Below are 22,220 nucleotides of genomic sequence, written 5' to 3' on the forward strand. Positions count from 1 at the left end.
GAGCTGCGGCTCCCTCCCCCCTCTGGGTGTGGAAGAAATAACTGCCCCTAACTCAGCACTGAAGTTAACCTCTGCCCCTTTGTCCTGACCATCTAAACATTCCTGTCAGGGTTGTAAAGAGGATCAGATGAAGTCACGCATATAAAAGGCTGGGCCCATTGCCTGGCCCAGAAAGTCAGGTAATTGCTAATAGCTAACATCGCTGCCGCTGCCGTAAATTTGCCTTGTGCCAGTAATGTTCTTAGTTATTTGCAAGCAGGAGCCCATTTAATCCTCATAAATCCCTGAAGCCAGAAGTGCACAGGTTATCCCTTTTTCTCCAATTCCCCCCTCAGTTTAACTTTGTATGAATTATAAATCTGGAAAGGGCCCCCACGTGGTCATGTCTGGACAGAAAATTGGTGGGAGGCACCCCCACTCAAGGAGAAGAGAATCTAGCCCATCCCTAACTCTGCCTGGAGTTTCTTCCCAGGACCTCAGAACAAAAGCACCAGAAAATAATGTTTCTCTCCAGGTTTATTCCTCCCAGACGGCTGCCAGGAGCCCCCACTCTCTGTGCACAGTGGGCTTCCAAGAGGGCCTTTGACCTTCCTCTTCATCGCCTTCCCAGAAATACAGCCTTGGACAGCAAACTGGTTTCAGGACATTTGCAGATACAAGTTCCTCCACCAGGCTAAGGTTTATATGGAGAAGGGGGATCCAAAGAACTGAATGAAGAAACCACAGGATCCAAGAAAACTAGAGGAGTATGAGGGTGTTTGTGGGGGTGGACACAGCAGCCTAAGAGTGGCTCTCCTCTGGGCACTGTGGGGTTCAGCCGCTAGGAAATGTGGCGATCTGCAGAAGAAATAAAAAGGAGATAATACAGCTTCAAAATAATGAGTCTCTATAACTGTCCAGAGCCCTGAATACAGTTCTGCTGAAAAATTCTAAATCCATTCCAGAGTTGAAAATGTAGATATGTAAACAAGAATGGGGAATTTAAATATTGTATTAAATGATTTTAACGTTCTTATTTACATAGGTCAAAATCATACAGTAGTCACTAATTGGCTCTTACTGATTTATTTTTATGACCATACTATTTGCCATTTCTTAAAGTTTTGTTGGAATAAGCAATATAAAGTAAATTTGGTATGTGCCAAAGGTGGCAGGTTGGGATTGGGAGGGAAACTGGGGATGGGATATCGGTGGAAGGAAGGTCACAATGATGCTGTTGGAATACTAAATGCTTAAAACAAATGTATAATGAACAATTTTGTAAATCATGGTGTTTTAAATAAAATAATAATTTTTAAAGGCCCTCCCATTGATCGTCGATTTGCTCGAGCGGGCCCAGTAACATCTCCATTGGAGACTTTGTTGTTACTGTGTCTGGCATATTCGATAATTTTTAAAAATAAAGGAAAATTCTAAATCCCCATTAGAACCCATCTCCACCCCCTCCCTCTAGATATATCCCAGGGCAGAAGAGGAGGCTGTGGGCGCTTCTCTTTCCTCTCTGGATCCCACCAGGAGCATTCTTGGCTAGATCCCGGGAAAGCACTGCCCAGTAATGAAGCCCCAGTGACCAGACTCATCACTGACCTCTCTAACTCTCCCCGTCTCCAAGAGACCCATGGACAAACAGACCAATGAAAGTGCTTACCTTCTCCATAATTGGACGAAGAAATATAAGTGTAGCCTAAAAGAGAAAAATAGCTGCTTAGAGGACAATCTTTGTGGATGTAGAGCAACTGGTGGTACAGCAAACGGGGTAGCGATGAGAGGGAGGACCTTTCACGAGCAGAGATTGGAGAGGGAGCAAGGACTGGAAGGCAGGCTGTCACTCACCAGAGGAGTTAGATTTCCGCCAGCCGAGGAAACCAACAGAGAAGATGATGAGGCCCAGAACCAGAGTTACTGCACACACGCTAAGCTTCACTATCTTTAACGGGGACAGCCACGGGGCTGCAAAAATAGAAACTGATTAGAAGCAATCTCTGTTGCTATTCCCAAAGCAACAGAACTTACTGCACCCTCCACCCAGCTGGTTCAAAGGTGTTTGATTCCAGCCCTGAAAGAGAGCTTTGCTTGCAATAACCCACTACTGAGGAACCGGCCTTTCCGCCAACCCCCAGCCCATGCATTGCTACTCCTAGAGTAACCCGGGGTGGGGGGGGGAAGTCCAGGAGGAGGGGGCTCTTCCCAGAATCAGCACCCTAGCTTTGGGTTGCTCTCCAATGTGGTGGAGGCTCTAAAGGGACCTTCTCTTTTCCCTCGGCACCAAGGACATCTTCTCACCATAGAATAAGCAGTCCCTGCTCCCCTCTCTGTATGGTGACAATGTCTAAATCCTTACTTACTCTATCAAAATGTCTTTCCATTCCCCCACTCCCCAAAAGGATCAATTAATTTATTCAAGGGGCTGGAGAGAACTGCAGCGGGTAAGGCACTTGCCTTGCATGCAGTTCCCTGGTACTGCATGGTCCCCCAAGTTTCACCATGGGTCACCCTGAGCACAGAGTCAGGAGTAGTCCCTGAGCACTGCCAGATGTCCCTCTGACCCAAAATAAATAAATAAATAAACAAAACATATCTTTTCATCTTTCCTGACTTCCAGTGCTTCCATTCCTTGAGTTATCCTAGTACTTCTGTGTCTCCTCACTGTCCACACCTAGATTTTCCATGGGGCGCCCCCAGGAGTGTGTCCAGCCCCCTCCATAGACCCCACTCCCTGGAGCTGGTTCTACCTGACTTGCCCTGCCCAGACTTCTTTCCCATGCTAATATGAACATTCCACCGCCAACGAAAACTTTGGGCCTGCTGTGAAAGAGACTTTCCAGGATGGCTGGGCAGGGCTGTGGGGTTCCATTCTCTGCTCTGCCTCCCTTCTCTGCAGCTCCAAGACAGATCTCAGCCTGCAGCAAGAGGCCTTGGCCCAGCAGATGTTCCGGTTGAGTGGATTTTTCAGTTTTGTTTAGTTTTTTGAGGTAAGAACACTTAATTATGAAAAAGCAATATACATTCTGGGTTCTCACAGGAAATAGCGATGTGACTTTAATGAAATTTCACTTTGAATGAAACATCACTAAAAACCTGTTCATTAGGAGAAATGGAAGAAGCACAGGAAGCAACACCAATTTAAAAAAATGTTTTGTTTTGTTTTTCTCTGGGCCAAAGAGATGGCTCTGTGGATTGAGCACATGCTTGGCATGCAGGAGGTCCAGGATCAAGCTCTGCCACCACAGGGTCCTCTGAGCACTGCAAGGAGCAACCCAAGCACAACTGAGGAAGACCCAAAAAAAGAGGGGGGGGGAAGGTGGGAGGAAAGTTTTTCTCTTAAGGAGTATGATTAAAATGTATCTAAGTTTTATAGCACAGAACACTGAGACATTTTATTCGTGGTAATAAAGACAAGCTGAGCTTCCGTGTTATTGAAACAGATTATTATTTGGGTTTTTTTGTGTGTGTGTGTGTGGCACACCTGCAGTGTTTAGGACTTACTCTTGGCTCTGCGTTCAGGGATCACCCCTGATAGTGTGTGGGGAACATGTGTGGTGCCCAGGTTAGCTGCATACAAGAAAAAGCATTCTACCCACTGGACTATGGCTTCTGCCTCGAGCAGCTATTTTGGAGTCCTGCTGCCTGGACCCCTATAAACACCCTCCCCCTTCCCCATGCCTCGCTCTTCTCTTTTCCAAACCCCATGTCTGTATGCAACTTCTCTCATTTCCTTTAACTACTTCCTATCGTGGGGTTCAAACAATGGTGGCTGGTTCCCTATTCATTATCACCCCCAAACACATACACTCAAGTGCCACCCTTGGCTTCTTCCTTCCTGATAGAGCAGCCCAAATTCAGTCCACTGCCGTGCCCTTTCTACTGCAGACTTCTCTATTTCTCCAAGTCCCATTCCTGATCTGACAACAGGATAGCCAAGAATCCTAGGATACTGTATTATGTTTGTTGGTATCGAAGATATAGTTACCAAATCTCCATCTCCTTTTCAGGACAGCCATGCTGCCCTCCCACCCAGCATTAATATCACAGCACAACTCGAGCGTAAGTCCCTCTGCCCTTTCTGAAGCCCCATCTCTGCTCATGAACCCTTCATGAGTTCCTTAAAACTCTCTCCACGTCTCCGACTCTCCCTCTACGTATGCCATGAACCTTTGGGTGTTCCTTTCCTACCACTCACTTGCAATATTTCTCTGCTTGAACCCTAATTCTTCCCACCAGCCATTCACTTACTCCAGTACTGCAGGATGAGCTCAGGACTCCCGGCGTGCTCTACCACACACATGTAAGTGTCCCCAAAAGAGGGATTTGTAGCTAAATAGGAGACAGTCTGGTAGGTCCAGTCTCCATTGGGCAAGACAACATCACGGGCACCGTTGTGAGGGAGGACAACCTCCCCATTCTTTCTCCATGTAATGGTAACATCAGCAGGATAGAAGCTTGACACGTAACAGGCCAGCATCACAGGCTCCCTGGTGTTGAAAGGAGTGGTTTCGGCTACTTGTACAGATGGAGACTCTGCATAGGAGGAAACATACGTCACAAAGGAGGGCCACACATGGGCTTTTGTCCCAACTTTGTTTCTTTGCTACTTAGCTCATCATCAATTTTGTCAACCCATTGCCCATCCCCCTCCTGTTACATCATGCATCCTATTTAAAATGAGAGCTGAGAATTTATTCCTGATCCATCCAATTGTTCTTTAATTTTACCCTGTTGTGGTTTTTCTTTTATTTCCTTCAAAATAATATTTGATGACAATAAGTAATAGCCTGGCCTGAACTGCAAGCTGTTTCAGAAGTCATTAGATTTATTTGAAGAACATAAGCTAACGATTGTCCAGAGCCATAAATTTGGGATGTGTAAAAGGAGGAAAAGATTTAATTCTTCAAATCTTAGTTAGTAAATTAATTTTCTAAATAAAGGCTTTTTTTCTTAGTTTGAAAAGACAAGCCTTACAGCTCTACTAAATTTGGATTTGTATAGTCTAAATTAATGTATCTATAAATATTGCCATCTTTTAGTTTATTTTTCTAAGTAACCATCCTAGTTGTATCTATGTTGATGCCTTTCTTTCTTTCTTTCTTTCTTTGCACTTTGCTTTAGGGGGGCCACGCCCCTCAGTGCTCAGGGCTTATTCTTGATTCTGCACTCAGGGATCAACTCCTGGGCAGGATTCAGAGTACCATATAGGATGCCAGGGTTCAAAGCCAGGTTGGTCACGTGTAAGGCAAGTAAGAGCCCTACCTGCTGTACTATCTCTCTGGCCTGATGTCAATGTTTTTCAAACAAAACCTTAACTACAAATCCAAGAAATGGTGTTAAAACGCAGATTCCCTAGCTTGCATTCCCAGATAATTTCATTCAATGAACTAGGAGGGGTACTCATTTTTAACCAACACCTGCCCTCCACCAAGCAATTCTGAGACAGGTGGTGCAAAAAACACATTTTAAGATACATTACTCTGTCCCAGAGAGATCTTCAAGTCTTCTTTTTACCAATCTCACAGTATTCTCCAAGCAAGGGATTAAGTGAGCAAGTTTCAGAATCCCGGAGAGCTTTTCCAAATATTTCTGTAACTAAGCCCTTCCTATACCTTGAATATCAAGAATATGTGATAAAGAGGCATGAGCATTTGGGGGAAAGTAATTTTACTTATTCTGACATATTCCTATTATATTTTAAATCTGGATCATCCTGAGATTCCCTGCAAAGGTGGAAAACATACTCTCTTCCCAATAGTTCATTACTGGTTGAATCCTCCTCACCCTGTTTTAACTCCTTCTCCCCCTGTCCTCAACACCCTCCCTGCCATCAACCACTCTGATTCTCTTTGATAGTTATCCCTTCCTCTTTCTACACTCCAGCTCAAACATTTTCTGCTTTTTTTCTAACCAGATACAGAGTCCCTTGCCTGCTGAGGGATACGCTTTGCCCCCATCCCCTCCCAACCATGCCCCTCTGCACCCCTCTCCTTACGAATCCTTTTTGTCAGCGATCCCCAAAAGGGCTGGGTGTAGGATGCACAGTCCTGAAGCCCCCTGGACAAGTACTGCATTAGGTTTTCCATTTTGTTGAGATAGCCCGTGAGAGAACTAGCCAGTGGAAACAGCGTTCCATAATCTTGTGGGATCATTGTGGCATTCTGGGGATCCCAGCAAGTGAGCAAATCCTTGTTGAAGGACACACAAAAACTGAAATCCACTGGAGTCCCATCATCATCCAACACGCAGGTGCTTTCCAATTGGGACACAAAGCCACCTACAGGAGGCAAAGAGAGGGGCAGGGAGGTGAGAGACTTCTACGGGGACCCCCAAGTCCCAGTTCTACCCAGTGAGTAGGGCACAGTTTCAAGCAAGCCAGGGCATCCACTGAGCAGGCTCTTGTACAGAAGTCCCTGAGAACCGCAATGAAGAGCAGAATGAATTTTTAGATTCCATTTCCTCTTTATGTGACACTAACTATGGGACCAGGAGTGGCCCGAGATTACCCAGAACAAGATTGTCATAAGGCAGATTACTGAGTGAGAAAAGAGCTCAAGGGAAAGAGTCAGCCTTGTTCTATACATGATATACCACTGAGGATTCACACCATTGCACTACTTAAGTAGTGACGCTGGGCAGTCAGCTGGGTCAGTAAACCAGACAGAACACGTCCTTCCTACATCCCAGCAACAAAGAGATCCGAACACAAATAACTGCACTGCCTGGTGAAGGAAACTGCTGCAAGGCAACAACACAACGGGCTATAGGAATATCTGATGGGGCGATAAACTCACCGGAGTGCCAAATCCTATAAACATGCCTTCCCGGGAAGTTGGAGCTGAGGAAGGCCGGTCCCAGGAGGTCTGTCCTTACCTGCTTGGGTGCAACACAGGCTGAGGCCCAGCAGCAAAGGCAGGAACCGGATCATGCTTCACTCCAACACGACAAGGACAATTAAGTCCCCTGCGGCAGTTCTTCCAGGGACCTTCGGTCCTCGTCTTCGTGGGAGCCCCAGCCTGGGTAGGTGATCTCCAGACACTGAGTGGAATACGTTATCGCCCGAACCTTTTGGTCCCCACTAAATGAGTGATTTAGAGCTAACCCGGCCTCTAGATAACTAACCCTGTTCCTTCATGCTCTGCTAAGTAGGACTCAAACTCAAGAGTTGTCTAATAGGGCGGAGTCAAACGTAGAGACAAATCACCGCGCGCCTCGGCCCTTGCGTCATCGGTTGCTAGGTAAAACTCATTCTCCAAGAGGCTCTTGAAAGAGTGGCTAGAGAGCGAGTCTCGGGAGCTTTTCTTTTTCCTGTGGAATGGTTAGTTTGGGGTGGAATTCCCTAGTCCAGGGGAGAGAATCTCCCAATATTCCGAGGACAGAGGCAGCCTGCACGGCACGCTGGTTTAACTGTTTCCTCTTGCGGTCCTTCGCACCGGGAGGACGCCCCCTTCTTGCTCCGGAGAAGGAGTTTGGTTAGGAAGCTCTTGCGTAACCCCGGGTCTGACCAGTCACCTAAAAGACGAGGCTGGAGCACTTAGGTTCTGGTGTAGACCGCAGGGTCAGCGCCGCTGGGGTGGAAATCAGCGCAGGAAAGGTACAGCTGCAGACGAGGGCAAGCCTTTCCACCCTAGAAGTCAAGGCCATGGACCTAACCCCTCCCGGGTCTCCCTTCCTTCCCCGGTTTTAACCCGTGGAGCTTAATTTCCTCTTTGTGCGCTCTGGACCCAGGATGCCCTGCCCTGTGCTCTGAAGCATAGCCCCGCAGGGCTGCAGTCATGCTCCCTCACAAATAGCTGGTTCCGGGCTAATGCCCAGAGCACACTTGTCCCCCACAAACCCAAAACTCCCTGGGCGTTTCCCACATTGGGTTCTAATCTGAGGCAGGTTGAAAGGTTCTCACATTATGAGGCCTCTAGAAAAGTGAAATGAAGTTTTCCTACCTTTCCCTGGGGAAACTGAAGATTTTAAGTGGCAATTTAGTCTACCTCATTGTGAACATTGTAATTGATGGCTTTGGCATGGGGAGCGAGGAGCACAACTGGCGGTGCTCCAGGCTTACTCCTGTATCTGTGCTCAGGGATCACTCCTGGCAGGGGTCAGGGGCCATGCAAGGTTCTGGGGATCAAACCCAGATTGGCCATGTACAAGCAAGCGCCCGACCTGCTGTACTATCTATCTCTCCAGTCCTATGGATATATTTTTTTTAATTTTAATTTTTATTTTTTTTACCATCAAATAAAGACAAATAAAGACTCTAAATTGGCTTTTCTCTGCTTCCCACCAGGCTACAGGGCTGCTTTTCCTCACATAGGCTTCTGAAAACTTTGGATTTGGTTTAATAGTGAAAGAAATGGGGGGGGGGGAACAAGAGGGCACCCTCCCCCAATGTCTCCGACCCCAAGAGAACTTGGTACTTATAAGAAAAGAGAAAACAGAAAAAGTCATATGAACCAAAGTGAATAAAAGAAGAATCTGATGAAAAAAGGCCTATTGTGTCTGCCTGAGGTTGGATGAATATCTGGCTGGGCTTCCCAGCCACCCCCACTCTCAGCCTTTTAGGGAGACTGTTGTCTGCTCTCCTCTGTTGGAGGTGTCCCTCTCCTGCTCTGTGGTGGTTTCCAGTGCTGAGGAAGCATTTATAGGCTGGCTCATTCGCCCTTCATCTGACAATTTCAAAACCAGGTCCAAAGATTCACACCAAGGTCCAAACACTTCTTTTTTTTATTATTATTATTTTGGTTTTGGGGTCACACCTGGCGATGCACAGGGATTACTCCCAGCTCTGCACTCAGGAATTACTCCTGGCAGTGCTCAGGAGACCATATGAGATGCTAGGGGTTGAAGCCAGGTCAGCTGCGAGCAAGGCAAACACCCTACCCGCTGTGCTATTGTTCCAGCCTCCAGACACTTGTCCTTTTTTCTCTTTGGGTCATACCCTGTGATGCTCAGGGGTAAGAAACCCCTCAGGGGATGCTCAGGGTTTACTCCTGGCTCTGCGCTCAGAAACACTCAGGAATTTCTCCTGGCGGTGCTCCAGGGTCATATGGGATTCTGGGAATTGAACCAGGAATTGACCCATTAAAAGTTTAAAAAGTCCAGACACTTTTTAACGCTTTTTGATAGCATTCATCTGTGTACAGGCATGCACACACTCACACACTGCTCCACAGAGCCCCACACTCCCTGTATCTGGGGCAAAGACATCCACCCCCCCCCAAAAAAAAGGAAAAAAAGGAACAACTGATTGTCCTCGCCAAGAGGAGGAGAAAGGGAAGAGCCCCACAAGGGTCCCATCATATCCTCCTCGTTCTCAGCGTTCCTTCTGCTCAGTCTCTTCCACTTTCGCTTTGTGCAGTTTCAAATGAATACTCCTACGCAACACACACACATGCACACACTCACACTTCCGCTTTACAGCGAATCCTAGGAGTTGGTGACTGTAACCTTGCAAGGACCGGTCTGAGCCTTTTCACCCGCTGCAAAGCCTGGTGTGGCCCCACCTCTGGGGCGAAGGCGTGGCAAGGGGCCAGTGCGGGCGCAGGTGCTGCCCTCAGGCACGCGGAGGCTGCAGGCGCTCCCTGGGAGTCCCCTCTAGTGTTTCTGAGTGTCTCTGTTCCCGCAGCCAAAGGAGATGTGAAACTTCTGCGTGACCAGGACCGGAAATGTAGATTTCACTTCTCTATTAATGAGAAGACGCCGGGTGTTTTTTTAGACTAAAGCAAAGACAGAAAAATCTCAAGACCTGTGCTCAGCCAAGCGTTTGTTTCCTTTCCCTCTTCCTCCTAACTCAACTTTTGTTAAATGAAGCTTTCTCTCCTGTCTTCTGTCAAACCAAGACTATTTCAACTGCCTGCCCCCTGTTGATAGTTTGATAAGGACAGCACCGGGGCTGAAAAAATTCAAGCACTATAGCCACCTTCCTAAGCTGCCCACCTCCTTTTGTTGCCACTTGCCAAGGACCCAGAAAGTGAGGCCCTTCCCCCCCACCCCTGCCTCTTTGCCCTATACTATGCATAAAGCATTACAGGGACTCTGCAGCTAAGACATACAGGCTCTGGCCCACGAGTCGCTACAGCAGAGTGAGAACAAATATTTCTAAAGAGAAAGGTTTACCTTAAAGTCAAGAAGCAATAAGCCTTAAGAGAGAAGTCATGGATGAGATGGACGGGGAGCACTCTTCAAGGAGCAGATTCGAATGAGTCTTGACTACTGCGCTGAATCCGCGTCAGAGAAGAGGAAGGCAATTGGCAGCTGAGTCTTGGCAAACAGATCCACAAGCTTGGCAGGAGTATGTATGAGGTGCTGTCTGGGGTTTGCCGGAAGGCTGGACTAGCTAAAACAATCGTGAGCTAGAATAGCAGTGCTGGCATTACACATTGCAGGAAGTTCCAAATGCGGTCTCTTGCCTTCCCTGAGAGTATGGCCATAATAAATCTTCCCTAGGTACTTCCTAAGATTGTTCCCTCTAAGCTCTCATGTTCCTCTTCTGGACAGATGGTTTTAAACTCCAGCCTACATTTCATAAACACAAAAACTGCTCAAGTCATCAATCATTTCTAATCTAAAGCCAACCGCATAAGACTGCATTTATGACTTCTTTCAGTGTCTTTTTCAAAATTACACACATCTGCCTCCTACCAGGATTATGTGACTTCCCAGTCTGTCCAGTCATGCCTTCACCCACTCCCACCTCCCCTTTCTTCTCAAACTTCCTCATCACTGTCAAGATTTACTGCCCTAATGCCTAACTCTTGGGTTACAGGCGCTGTAACTCGTAAAATCATCCTTCTCCCTGCAGTCAAGTATTCGAACTACTGAGGGATATTCAATGTGATTTGTGCCTACTACTCTTGAAGAATATTGCCATCACTGTCTTAAGTATGAGAAAATGGAAGGGCAGAGGAAGAGTGCATGATTGTCCATATTCACCCAGTTACTGAGTCATAGATTTAAATTTAAGATTGGGGATTCTAAGTTTTGAGTTACTAAAAATAGGAAAACTGCTGACCACTTATAATCTCAATAAAACCCGCAGCATATTGATGAATTTCTAGAAGTATAAAAACAACAAAAAAAGAGAAAACTTTATTAAAGCACATATATGAAGGGTCAGAGAGACAACACAAAGGGTTAAGGCATTTGCATTGCATGTGGCTGACTCAGATTTAATCTCCAGCACTGCATATGGTCCCCTGAGCACAGAGCCGTGAGTAAGCCCTGAATACAGATGGGTGAGACACTAAAACCAAAATAATAATAATAAAAGAGCACATAACTGAAGACCTCAAGAAAAGGAGAAACATACCGTATTCAAGGCTGGAGCATCCTATCAAAATTTAAAAGTTCATTTCTCCCTCTCTAACCTAAATGCTGCTCTAGCCAAAAATCAGAGAAGTATTTTGGGATAATTTGACAAACTAATTGCAAATCTACATGAAAATAATGTCCATGAAGTTCTTAATAATTTGGATAATGAAGCACTTAAAGCACCCTCACCTTTTGGGGGTTAAAAATGAGGAGGTAGAGGAATGAAAAATAGCCCTATGAAATATTGAAACATATTAAAAGGCCATGATAGGAACTGGAATGATAGTACAGCAGGTAGGGAGCTTGCCTTGCACATAGCTAATCCAGGTTCACTTCCTGGCACTCAATATGGTACCTCAAGTCTGCTACCAGTGGTCCCTGAGTGCAGAGCCATGAGTAAGTCCTGAGTACCACTAGATGTGGCCCAAATCAAACCCCCTCTCCATGCCAGAAACCTTAAATATTGAAATTGGTCCAAATCATCACCTTATCTCTTTATATTTCAGCAAAAATTATAACTGTACTGCCTTCATGTTAGAAAAGATTTGTTTTTTAAAAAAAGATTATAAAAGCATAAACCAGAGGGCTGTGTCAAAATTAAATTATTTGTTTATTTATTCAGGGAAGAAATTGTATACAACTTAATCGATGAGTAGCAAACTGGAAAAAGACATGTGCAAATCCTCTACCAACATAAGATTATAGAGAATGTAAGAAATCCCCACAAATTCACAAGAAAAGGACAAGAAAATTAATTTTAAAAATAGACAAAAGATATGAATCAGCATTCACAGAGAGCAAAACCAATGAAAAGCTCCCAGCAATGAAAGGCAAATTAAAACAAGGTACCATATTGTCAACATTTTTTTTTATTGCCAACATTTGAAAGTCATTGAGTGAAAAAAATAATGATAATAAACATGAAATTAGGCAACACATTCTTGAGAGTTAAGCCTGGGTTAAGTGCACAAAAGCTAAGAAGAGTTCAGTATATCAACCAGGGCTAAAGGATTAGGGACAGATTCATGGAAGAAATCCCACTTGTGCTGGGTCCATAGCATTGGTTAAGATTTATTCAACTGAGAAGAATAAAGGGAGTATTCTGTCAAAGAAATAAGCTTGTGCCAATGCCCTAGTGAAGACGGATCATGTTACTGTTAAGGAAGAGTGTGAGAAATATTTAGGATTCTTTCTGGAAAGAGTATCTCTGATTTTTTTTTATTAGAAGGGGGACACTAGATTATAAAGAGTCTTGAATGCATCTCAAATATCGTAAGTGACAGCACCATTCAGAATGTGTGGCCAGAGAGCATCTAACCAAAGCCCAGCATTTTATAGATGAGAAATTTCAGACCCAGAGAGATGTGACTTGTCTAAGGTCACACAGCAAAATAAAAGCAGCTGTAAGACTTGCTGGCAGGGAATTTCTGCACCAACTGGAAAATAAAAAGTCAGGAAGAACAAAAATAGCAAAATGAGAGCAATAAGGAATGCTAAAGTGAAAATTTAAAGAAGAAACTCTCCGAAGGAGAAAATATATTACTTGCAGGTAGATTTAAAGAAGATTCCAGTAAAGAAGGTAATGATACTGATTTAAGTTTCCCTGTAAAAATATCCTTGCAGGGGCTGAAGCGATAGCACAGTGGGTAGGGCATTTCCCTTGCATGTGGCCAACCCAGGTTCGATTCCCAGCATCCATATGGTCCCCCGAGCACCACCAGGAGTAATTCCTGAGTGCATGAGCCAGGAGTAACCCCTGTGCATCGCTAGGTGTGACCCAAAAACCAAAAAAGAAAAAAATCCTTGCAGTTTTAGCACCTTTTCTTCATGCCAGACACTGTTCTAAGTTTTAAACAGATCAACTTAATCAAATATCACAATAACTTACCAGAGAGCATGCCATTGTGATCATTCTTTCACAGAAAATGATACCAAAGCACAGAGAGGTTAAGTTACCAGCCCAAGGGCACACAACTAAAATTTGAGAGTCACAACTGATTCCTGGGAGTGGGTCCCTGAGTACGCAGTGCTCAGCAATGTGCTTGTGGCTCTTAAAAATGAAATGGGAACTTGTCTTATACCAGGTTCCTCCCCAGCCTGGGAGTTTCTTTTCCTTTCTCTTTCCTTTAAATTCCAATTAAATTCTGGTAAAACACAGAGAACAGAATCTTTATTACCTACAAGTCCAAAATAATTTCACTCTTTGGGGCTGGAGAGATAGTACAGTGGGTAGGGCATTTGCTTTGCACGCGCCAACCCAGGTTCGATTCCCAGCATCCCATATGGTCCCCTGAGCACCGCCAGGAGTAATTCCTGAGTTGCAGAGCCAGGAGTAACTCCTGTGCATCACCGGGTGTAACCCAAAAAGAAAAAAAATAATAATAATTTCACTCTTTTTTTTATTTCTTGGCTATAGTTTTGTTGTTGTTGTTGTTGTTTTAACTTTTTTTTTTAACTGAGTCACGGTGAGATACATAGTTACAAAGCTGTTCATGATCAGTTTTCAGCCATACAATGTTCCAGCACCCATCCCTCCACCAGTGTCCATTTCCACCACCAGTGACCCCAGTTTCTTCCCATCACCCCCAGTAATTTCACTCTCAACATTGTCACCCTATTGTCCAAAGCAACTCACAGACCCCATGGAAAACATGAAAAAAAAAAAGCACATTTCAAGGAACTGACCCCCAGCAGTCATGTGTCCTGCCCCCACTGTCCACCTAGGACAACACAGTCAGTTTTCCTTGGATGACCCACTTGGGCCAAAGCACCAATTGTTCAGAAGGACGTGTGGTCTCTGGGCCCTTCCAGGCTGCTCCCACTTACCGCAGGAACTTGAGTATATATTTCTCTCAGAACTGATAGGGCTGATAGGAGTTAGAATAACATCTGACGGCTTATTTTTCCTACTTTGAGCTCCTGTTTTCCTGGCAATAGGGAGGTGGAAGTTAGCTCTTTCTCAAGGCAGCCTACAGTAGGCACCATCATTTTCACCAACAGTAGAGGACAAACAAGAACGAGAAGCTTCCTCCAGCGATCAGTGAGCAGATTCTCAGGAAGTAGTTCTGCCTTCATGTCTCATATATCTTGCATGAATTAAATAGAGCAGAAGCCATCACATGGTGGCTGGAGTGACAGTACAGCAGGTAGGGTGTGTTTGCCTTACACACAGCTGACTTGGGTAGGATCCCTGGCATCCCAATATGGTCCCCTGAGCCCTGCCAGGAATAATCCCCGGTGCAGAGACAGGAGTAAGTCCTGAGCAACACTAGGTGTGACCCTCCCCCATACCCCCCAAGAAAGAAAACTCAAAATGTTAAAAAGCCATTACACCATGCTGAGACCAGCTCAGGAGTTCGGGATTTTCCTATTTCCCTCCCTCCTGAGGACAAGCTGTGTCCAGGTTGACTTTGGAACGACAACCCACTCCAGTTGAGCAAGCCAGAAACAAGTATTCTGAACTGAGAAAGAAGAAGCCACACTGACATTAGGGAACAAGATTTATTGACTGGACATGGAAAGGGATATGTCATAGTGGGGGGCACTTTGGTGTTCCCGTGGAGACAAACCTAGGGAAACGGAATCTTTGGCTTATGTACACACACACACTCACACATGCACACACCCAGAGTGCTGGGGCTGTCTGCTCTGAAGAGAGATGATCCTGGGAAATTTGTGCTGTGTCTGCTTGGATGGCACCAGACTGGGGTCAGGATAAATCAGCCTGAAGAGAGAGAGAGGGTGGAAGAAAGTCATCAGGAGAAAGGGTCCCTGCTGTAACAGAATTCACTTAATCAAGCGCATGGTGTCTTTAAGGTGAAAAAGCAAGGAGATTTAATTCATTAAACATGGATGGACCACAATTAGGCGATCACCTGAAACTACAGTAGAGAGCAGGGGTACAGAGCATCTTATCTATCTGTGAATTCCTGGAAAGAGAACAAGCCTGTGGACAAAGAGGAGAGCCAAAGAACGAAGTTTCTTGATTGGTTGCTTCGCAGCAATACGGTAAGGCAGGAGGATACAGCATGAGACACTTGCTATTAGGAATCTTATGATTCATACATTCTGTTTATGTTTCATATTGTCATCTATCACTTGTTTCTGTGTCCCCCATCTTCCCCTCCTGCCCAGACGAACAGGTCTGCCTAGCTCTTTTGTTCTGTTTTCATCAAAACTTATAATTTATTCATCTCTACCCAGTCCCTAGAATGGTCACCCAGAGGACTGGACTCTATAGTTATCTGTTGACTGGCTTCTTCTTAGTTACCTAAACTCATCCCTACAGGATTTATTTATTTATTTGGTGATTTATTTATTTATTTATTAATATTTTTTACAACACTCCATCAAGATAACGCATTTCTTAATTCAAAGAGAACATGGAGATCAAAGCTGTAATTTAGCCCTTGAGTATCACATCCCTCCTCCCCCACTTCACAAATACCCCTACTTTCCTGCAACGTACACCTTCTGAGACTGAGCTTTCCTTGAATCCAAATCACCTCCCAGAGGCCTAACAAGAGCCCCCCCATATCATTGCTCTCCCACAGAGAGTCAGTGATCATTCCTTATGTGTATCACTGAAACCCCAACTCAGAGACTGTTCCCTGGCACCAGATACAGACTCCCCCAAGAGTCTTATCTGTCCCCTCTGTACTACAGGTAGACTTCTGGGGTGTCCACATGCACCAATATATCTGATTTTGGGGTCACAACTGATGATGCTCAGGGGTTACTCCTGGCTCTGAACTCAGGAATTAATCCTGGTGGTGCTCAGGGGACCATATGGGATGCTGGGAATCAAACCCAGGTCGGCCTCGTGCAAGGCAAAAGCCCTACCTGCTGTGCTATAGCTCCAGCCCTGCACCAATATATCTGGCTCCTCTTCACCACCCCTCCAAATCCCTGATGGCTCACCTGAGCAAGGCTTGCGAACGTAGACAATGAGGATTAATCCAACAATGATGCCCAGCACACCCAGGCCGAAGGCTACACCACACAACGCATTCTCCAGAACATCTGAAGGCAATGCGTTCCGGGGCACTGGAGAGAAAAGGTCAACATGGAGAGCTGGTTGAAGAGGTCCCAGCCCAGAGGAATGATGAGGGTATCTGGGGTGATCAGGGTCAAACTGACACATAAAGGCTGGGGTTAGTTCTGAATGAGGAAAGACCCAATTTAGAGAAGTTCCAAATAGACCAAATAGGCTCTCCTGTGGGTTCTTTTTACACTCAAAAAGAGTGGGGTCTCTAGAGAGAAGAACCTTACCCCAGAAGGCCTTTGCTGTGTAGTTGTCAATATCATGACTCACGATGCAGAGGTAAACGTCAGAGGGTGCTGGCGTGATGTTTAAGTATGAAAAGGCCTGGAAGCTAAGTCCATCAACGGCTGACACAAGGGTAGGCCCAGCTCCTTCCACAGAGACCGAATGATGCCTCCACTTCACTGTCAAAGCGGGCGGGTACAGATTGCTGATATGACAGATCAGTGTGTTGGGCTTGCCAAACTCCAGGGGCTTCAGCGTGAACACGTCAACAATAGGGAGCCCTGTGGGAATAATGAGAGGTGAGGGAAAGAAGTTTAGGTGGTAGAGACAGAGACAAAGGCAGAAGATGGAGAAGGCGCAGTGTTGGAGTGTTGGAGGGAAATCTTCCAGATAAGAGCTAGAGCTTGACTTAGAGGTAATCTAACTCAGGACACTCTCTTTTTTTCTTTTCTTTCTTTCTTTATTTATTTGCTTTTTGGGTCACACCTGGTGATGCACAGGGATTACTCCTGGTTCTGCACTTAGGAATTACTCCTGGCAGTGCTCAGGGGACCATACGGGGTGCTGGGAATCGAATCTGGGTCGGCCACGTGCAAGGCAAATGTCTTACCTGCTGTACTATCGCTCCAGCCCCAAAACCTAGGACACTCTTGACCTCTCTGGCCTGACTACTTGTGACCCTTCCTGGTGAGATCTCACACTGGCATCCAATCACAAGCCACCTTCTTATGAAAACTCAGGCATGTCATCAAACACTTCCATTCTCCCCTTCCATTTTGCTAAGCCTGGTGGCAAAACCACTGAGATTCATTTAAGTTGCCACTGGTCCCTGTTGAATTCATCAAGTTTAAGAAATGGTTTTGAATGTCTGCTAGAGCCACAGCACTTGTTTTCTGCCCCACGGGAAACACTAGAGAATAGACCGTTTAAGTGATGGGAAGGGTCTGGAGCCATAGCACAAAAAGTAAGGTCTTGCACATGGCTGACCCAAGTTTGATCTCTGACATCTCATAAGGTCTCCTGAGCACTTTCAGGAGTAATTCCTGAGCACAGAGCCAGGAGTAAGCCCTGAGCTCTGCTGGGTGTGGCCCAAAATACAAAGCAAACAAAACAAACAAACAAACAAAGAGGCAGCTGGTGTGAAGAGGAGTGATAATGTGTATACTTTAACAAAGTTCTCACTCAGGGGCTGAGTGAGAGTATGGGGGGATGGCATTTGTCTTGCACGGGGTCCACCCAGGTTCAATCCTCAGCATCCCATATAGTTTCCCCAGGCACCACCAGGAGTGATTTCTGAGTGAAGAACCAGGAGTAACCCCTGAATATTGCAGGGTGTGCCCCCTCCACCCCAAAATAAATAAATAAATAAATAAAGCAACAACCCACAAAGAATATGGCCTCTGAGACTATACAGGGAGTAAGGCTCTTGACTTGCATGCAGCTAACCTGGGTTTGATCCCCAGCATCCCATAGTTGTGCCAGAAATGATCCCTGAGCACAGCTGGGTGTACCAACCACCACCCATCATCCCCAGATAAATAAATAAATAAATAAATAAATAAATAAATAAATAAATAAACCACCATAATGCATCTTCCTCCCTCCACCCCTAGTAAAAAAACTCTGACCTCTGGACAGTGGGATTTGTCCTTCTAATTGTGGGCCTACTTCATCTACCATAGCCATACACAAGGTTTTTTCCAATAAAATTTTGGAAGTATCTTCAGACTTCTGGGCCCAGTCAGCAAATTCCGGCAGGCGAGGCACTCGTGTGTTCTGGTCAAAGTCGAAGGAGAAAAGCTGTTCCCCGTTGAAGGTCTCTGAGAATCCCTTCTTGGGATTCCAACTCTGACAGTATACCGTATGCTGGAAAGCATGGTTCTGCAGCTTGTCCTTCCACACTGCAGCTGAAGCTGCAAAGGAAACAGTAGAAGCAGGTAGAAACCACATCCTTTTTAGCCTGGAAATCAGCAAGACCTGTTTCAGAACAGTCAATTGTGTGTTGCTATTTAGGCATTCCTCCCATGAGGGCAAAGAATAAATTATAACAGAATCTCTCCAAACTTCCCATACCCATTTTTTTTTAAAAGTCAGCTTTCTGGGGGTCAGAAAGATAGTACAGGAGTTAAGTGCTTGTGATTTCTAAGCACAGAGCCAGGAGTAGTCCCCAAACATTGGTAGGTGTGGCCCAATTCTCCCTGACCCTCAAAATGAAATTTTTAGTGTTATAGAAAGTAAAAGAGGACTACGAATGACAGATTCACGGTAACAATGGTGGTAGGTGGTTTTTGATTTTTGTTTGTTTGGGGACCATACTTGGTGATGTTCAGGTCTCACTGCTGGTTTTGTGCTCAGGGATCACTTCTGGCAGTGCTTCAGAGGACCATACATGGTGCTGGGGATCAAACAATGGTTGGCCACATGTAAGGCAAGCATATTACTGTATTATCTCTCTGGCCCAAACAATGGTAGTGGTGGTATGTGTGTATATGTGTGTGTGTGTAGTGTATGTGTGGGGTGTGTGTGTGTGTGTGTGTGTGTGTGTGTGCCACACAAAGGAATCCAGCCAAGGAGGTGACAGCACTCATCAAGCCAGCATCATATCTTTGCTAATTCACAGCAAACAACCATGCTGACTTTCCAAGGCTGGGGATTTCCCAGTCTTATAAGGGAGAGTGAAGGAATGGTCATAAGACATTGTCCCAGCCTACTCAATCTGGCAGCTGAAAACCAGTATCTAGCTTCTCTTTATTTTTCACTTGATTTTATTTTTTGCTTTTGGGCCACACCCAGTGGTGCTTGGGGTTTACTCCTGTCTCTGTGCTCACAGATCACTCCTGGCAGGGCACAAAAGATGATATGAGATGCTGGAAATTGAGCCCAGGTCAGCTGCGTGCAAGGCAAGTACCCTACCTACTATATTACTCCTTACTCCTTGACCCCTCTTTATTTTTATTTTGGTGCCACATCCTATGGTGCTCAGGACTTACTCCTGGTTCTGTGCTCAGAAATCACACCTGGCAGAGCTTGGGAGACCACATGTGGTGCTGGATATTAAACCTGGGTCAACAGCAAGCAAGACAAGGGCCTTCAACCCTGTAGTAATCTTTCTAATTCTCTTTAGTCACTTCCCCGGCCCCAGGCTTCTCTAAAAATGACTTCCCTTTTTTCATCCCTCTAGACCTTGCAATGATAGGATTAGGGCAAATAATTTCATTGCTGCAGGAAAAAATTCCTGGTCTTTGAAATTCCCCAAAGGAAACAATATATTCAATATTTAATACTCAATACTCAGAATAGACAATTGGAGTAGGAGAAATTTTCCAATTATTATTTTATTCTTCCCCTATCCTTTAGAAAAGGAAATTAAGAAACAAGATTTTTTAAGAACCACAAGGCGTGTTCAGAGTGCGTAGCAATCTCCTAGCAAGAACAGTGAAATTAAGTTTGCTTTGTTCAAATCTGCTCTACCACTTTTCAGTGGTGTGAACTGCACAGATTCCTCAAACTGAGTTTTTTTTGAGGGGGTAGTCACATCTGTCTGTGCTCAGAGCTTACTCCTGGCTCAGGGATCACTCCTGGCAGAAGGCTCAGAGGAGCCTATGTAGAGCTAGTGATCGAACCCAGATCAGCTGCATGCGTGGCAAACAAATAACTATGTCTTCAGCCCTAAACTCTGAATCTGAGTTCTTCATCTAAAAAAGAAATATACTAATCTTTGAGGCAAGAAACTGTCTTAAACGGTATAGACAAAACACTCTTAGAAAGAAAACATTGCTTATCTCCCATTTATACTAACTCCTTCCCAGTTCTACTGCTCACACTCCCACAGTACTTTCGCCTTTACAGAGCACAAGGCGCTTCTTCAAAGTGCCCAAGTCTCTATCCCCGTTGGGAGGAAAGGAAAAAGGTACCTTCAAGGCCCGTCCACTTCGAGAGAGCAGGAGAGGCAGGAGGCAAAAGCCATAGGCACAACAGCAGCACAGCCTGTACAAAAACCATTTCTCACGGCAGACAGTGGGCTGGGAGCTGCCACACTGCCTAACCCAGAACCTCAACTAACTCCCACACCCACAGCATAGTACACCAAGCTCACTTCCAATAGTTGCCCTTGCCCTTTCAGCCTCAACCAATGACAGAAGAGTCGGGTTTAACATCACCAGTAGCCGAGAAGAGACCTGTGTCAAGGGCCCCAGGAAGAGAGCACTCTTGAGCAAGCCAGTCTCAGCGGCCAGGAAAGGAATACCTGCCTCCTGGTGAGGATCTACTGTTAAGAATTAGACCTGTCAGAGAAGCCAGGTTCAAAGGTGGTGTTAAGGAATGATAGAGCCAACTATCCAAACCACAAAGCCAACCACACGGAAATCAGGAGACCCAAATTTTAACAATCAAACTTAGAAAGCTGCCTGTCAAGAGGGTAGACTGGGGGGGAGGGGAGGACAGGAATATGGGAGGGAACCTGGGAACACTGGTGGAGGAAGTTGACACTGGGGGTGGGATCAGTACTACAATATTGTGTGTCTAAAACTCAACTATGGGGACTGGAGCGATAGTACAGCAGGTAGGGCGTTTGCCTTGCATGCGGACAACCCAGGTTTCATTCCCAGCATCCCATAGGGTCCCCTGAGTATGGCCAGGAGTAATTCCTAAGTGCTGAGCCAGGAGTAACCCCTGTGCATCGCCAGGTGTGACTCCCCAAAAAAGCCAATCAATAAATAAATGAATGAATAATCTCAATTATAAATAACTTTGTAAATCACAGTGCTTTAAAAAAAAATGTGGGACTGGAGTGATAGCACAGTGGGTAGGGTGTTTGCCTTGCACGCAGCCTACCCGTGTTCGATTCCCAGCATCCCATATGGTCCCCTGAGCTACCGCCAGGAGTAATTCCTGACTGCTAAACCAGGAGTAACCCCTGTGCATCGCCAGGTGTGACCCAAAAAGCCAAAAAGAAAATAAAATGGAAAGAAATCTGGAAATAAATTTTTCAAAAACAATTAGATCTGTCAGTCTCAACCTACTCCAACCTTCCCTGGCTCAACAATTCTGGCCCGGCAGACAGCAGTGGGGACGCTCATCTTCCCACAGCCTCCTCCCACAGGCTCTCCAGACGCTCCCTCTCCTGGGGAAGGAAGACTCTTCCAGTCATTAACTCTATTTTGTTCTGAAGAAAGATACTAAGTTTTCTGTGCTAGGTGTTGGTAGCAACACAAAGCTAAATGAGACCTATTCTGACCTCCAAACTACTTAAAGTCTACCTTGACAAGGGAGGTCATGAATAAGTAACTACAAGCAATATAATGTGCACAAGTAAGAACGTGCCAAGTGTTTGTGGGGAGTAGTAATGTTTTGAAGCTGGAAGAGTCTCAGATAGGACTGAAAAAATAGGCTTCAATGGGTGGAAGGAAAATCAATTTGATCAGCGTAACATAAGGGAAGAGAAAAAGTTTTCAGAGTAAGGGGTAACTAGTGTATGAAGGTCAAAGGCATGCAGAACCCCTTTTTGTTTTGGAGACCCCCTCAGCACTGTAAAGGATATTCCCATGTCTCATTTTGGAAATAAGGGGACACTCAGAGGAAAGTGACAGGATGAACCAGAAATTTAGGCAAGATGCAAATCACACAGTATAAATTTATACCAGACTCTCCTGGTATAAAT

General features: G+C 45.4%; 2 protein-coding genes across 2 annotated transcripts; both read right to left on the minus strand.

Moving 5' to 3' along the window:
- Window positions 1-515: 515 nt before the first annotated feature.
- On the minus strand, window positions 516-7,124 carry LOC130040417 (HLA class II histocompatibility antigen, DM beta chain). The gene is made up of 6 exons (XM_056132496.1): window positions 6,859-7,124; window positions 5,981-6,262; window positions 4,234-4,518; window positions 1,834-1,950; window positions 1,649-1,684; window positions 516-837 (listed from the first exon to the last, which is right to left on the minus strand). Exons 1-6 carry the CDS (start codon window positions 6,911-6,913, stop codon window positions 821-823), a joined length of 792 nt encoding a protein of 263 aa, XP_055988471.1. The 5' UTR covers window positions 6,914-7,124; the 3' UTR covers window positions 516-820.
- Window positions 7,125-14,806: 7,682 nt separating this feature from the next.
- Window positions 14,807-20,602, minus strand: LOC130040390 (HLA class II histocompatibility antigen, DM alpha chain). The gene is made up of 5 exons (XM_056132462.1): window positions 20,476-20,602; window positions 18,190-18,474; window positions 16,564-16,842; window positions 16,213-16,338; window positions 14,807-15,016 (listed from the first exon to the last, which is right to left on the minus strand). Exons 1-5 carry the CDS (start codon window positions 20,561-20,563, stop codon window positions 15,012-15,014), a joined length of 783 nt encoding a protein of 260 aa, XP_055988437.1. The 5' UTR covers window positions 20,564-20,602; the 3' UTR covers window positions 14,807-15,011.
- Between the last annotated feature and the right edge of the window lie 1,618 nt (window positions 20,603-22,220).

The sequence above is a fragment of the Sorex fumeus genome, unplaced genomic scaffold (assembly GCF_029834395.1).
Source record: "Sorex fumeus unplaced genomic scaffold, SorFum_2.1 ptg000094l, whole genome shotgun sequence".
NCBI lineage: Eukaryota > Metazoa > Chordata > Mammalia > Eulipotyphla > Soricidae > Sorex > Sorex fumeus.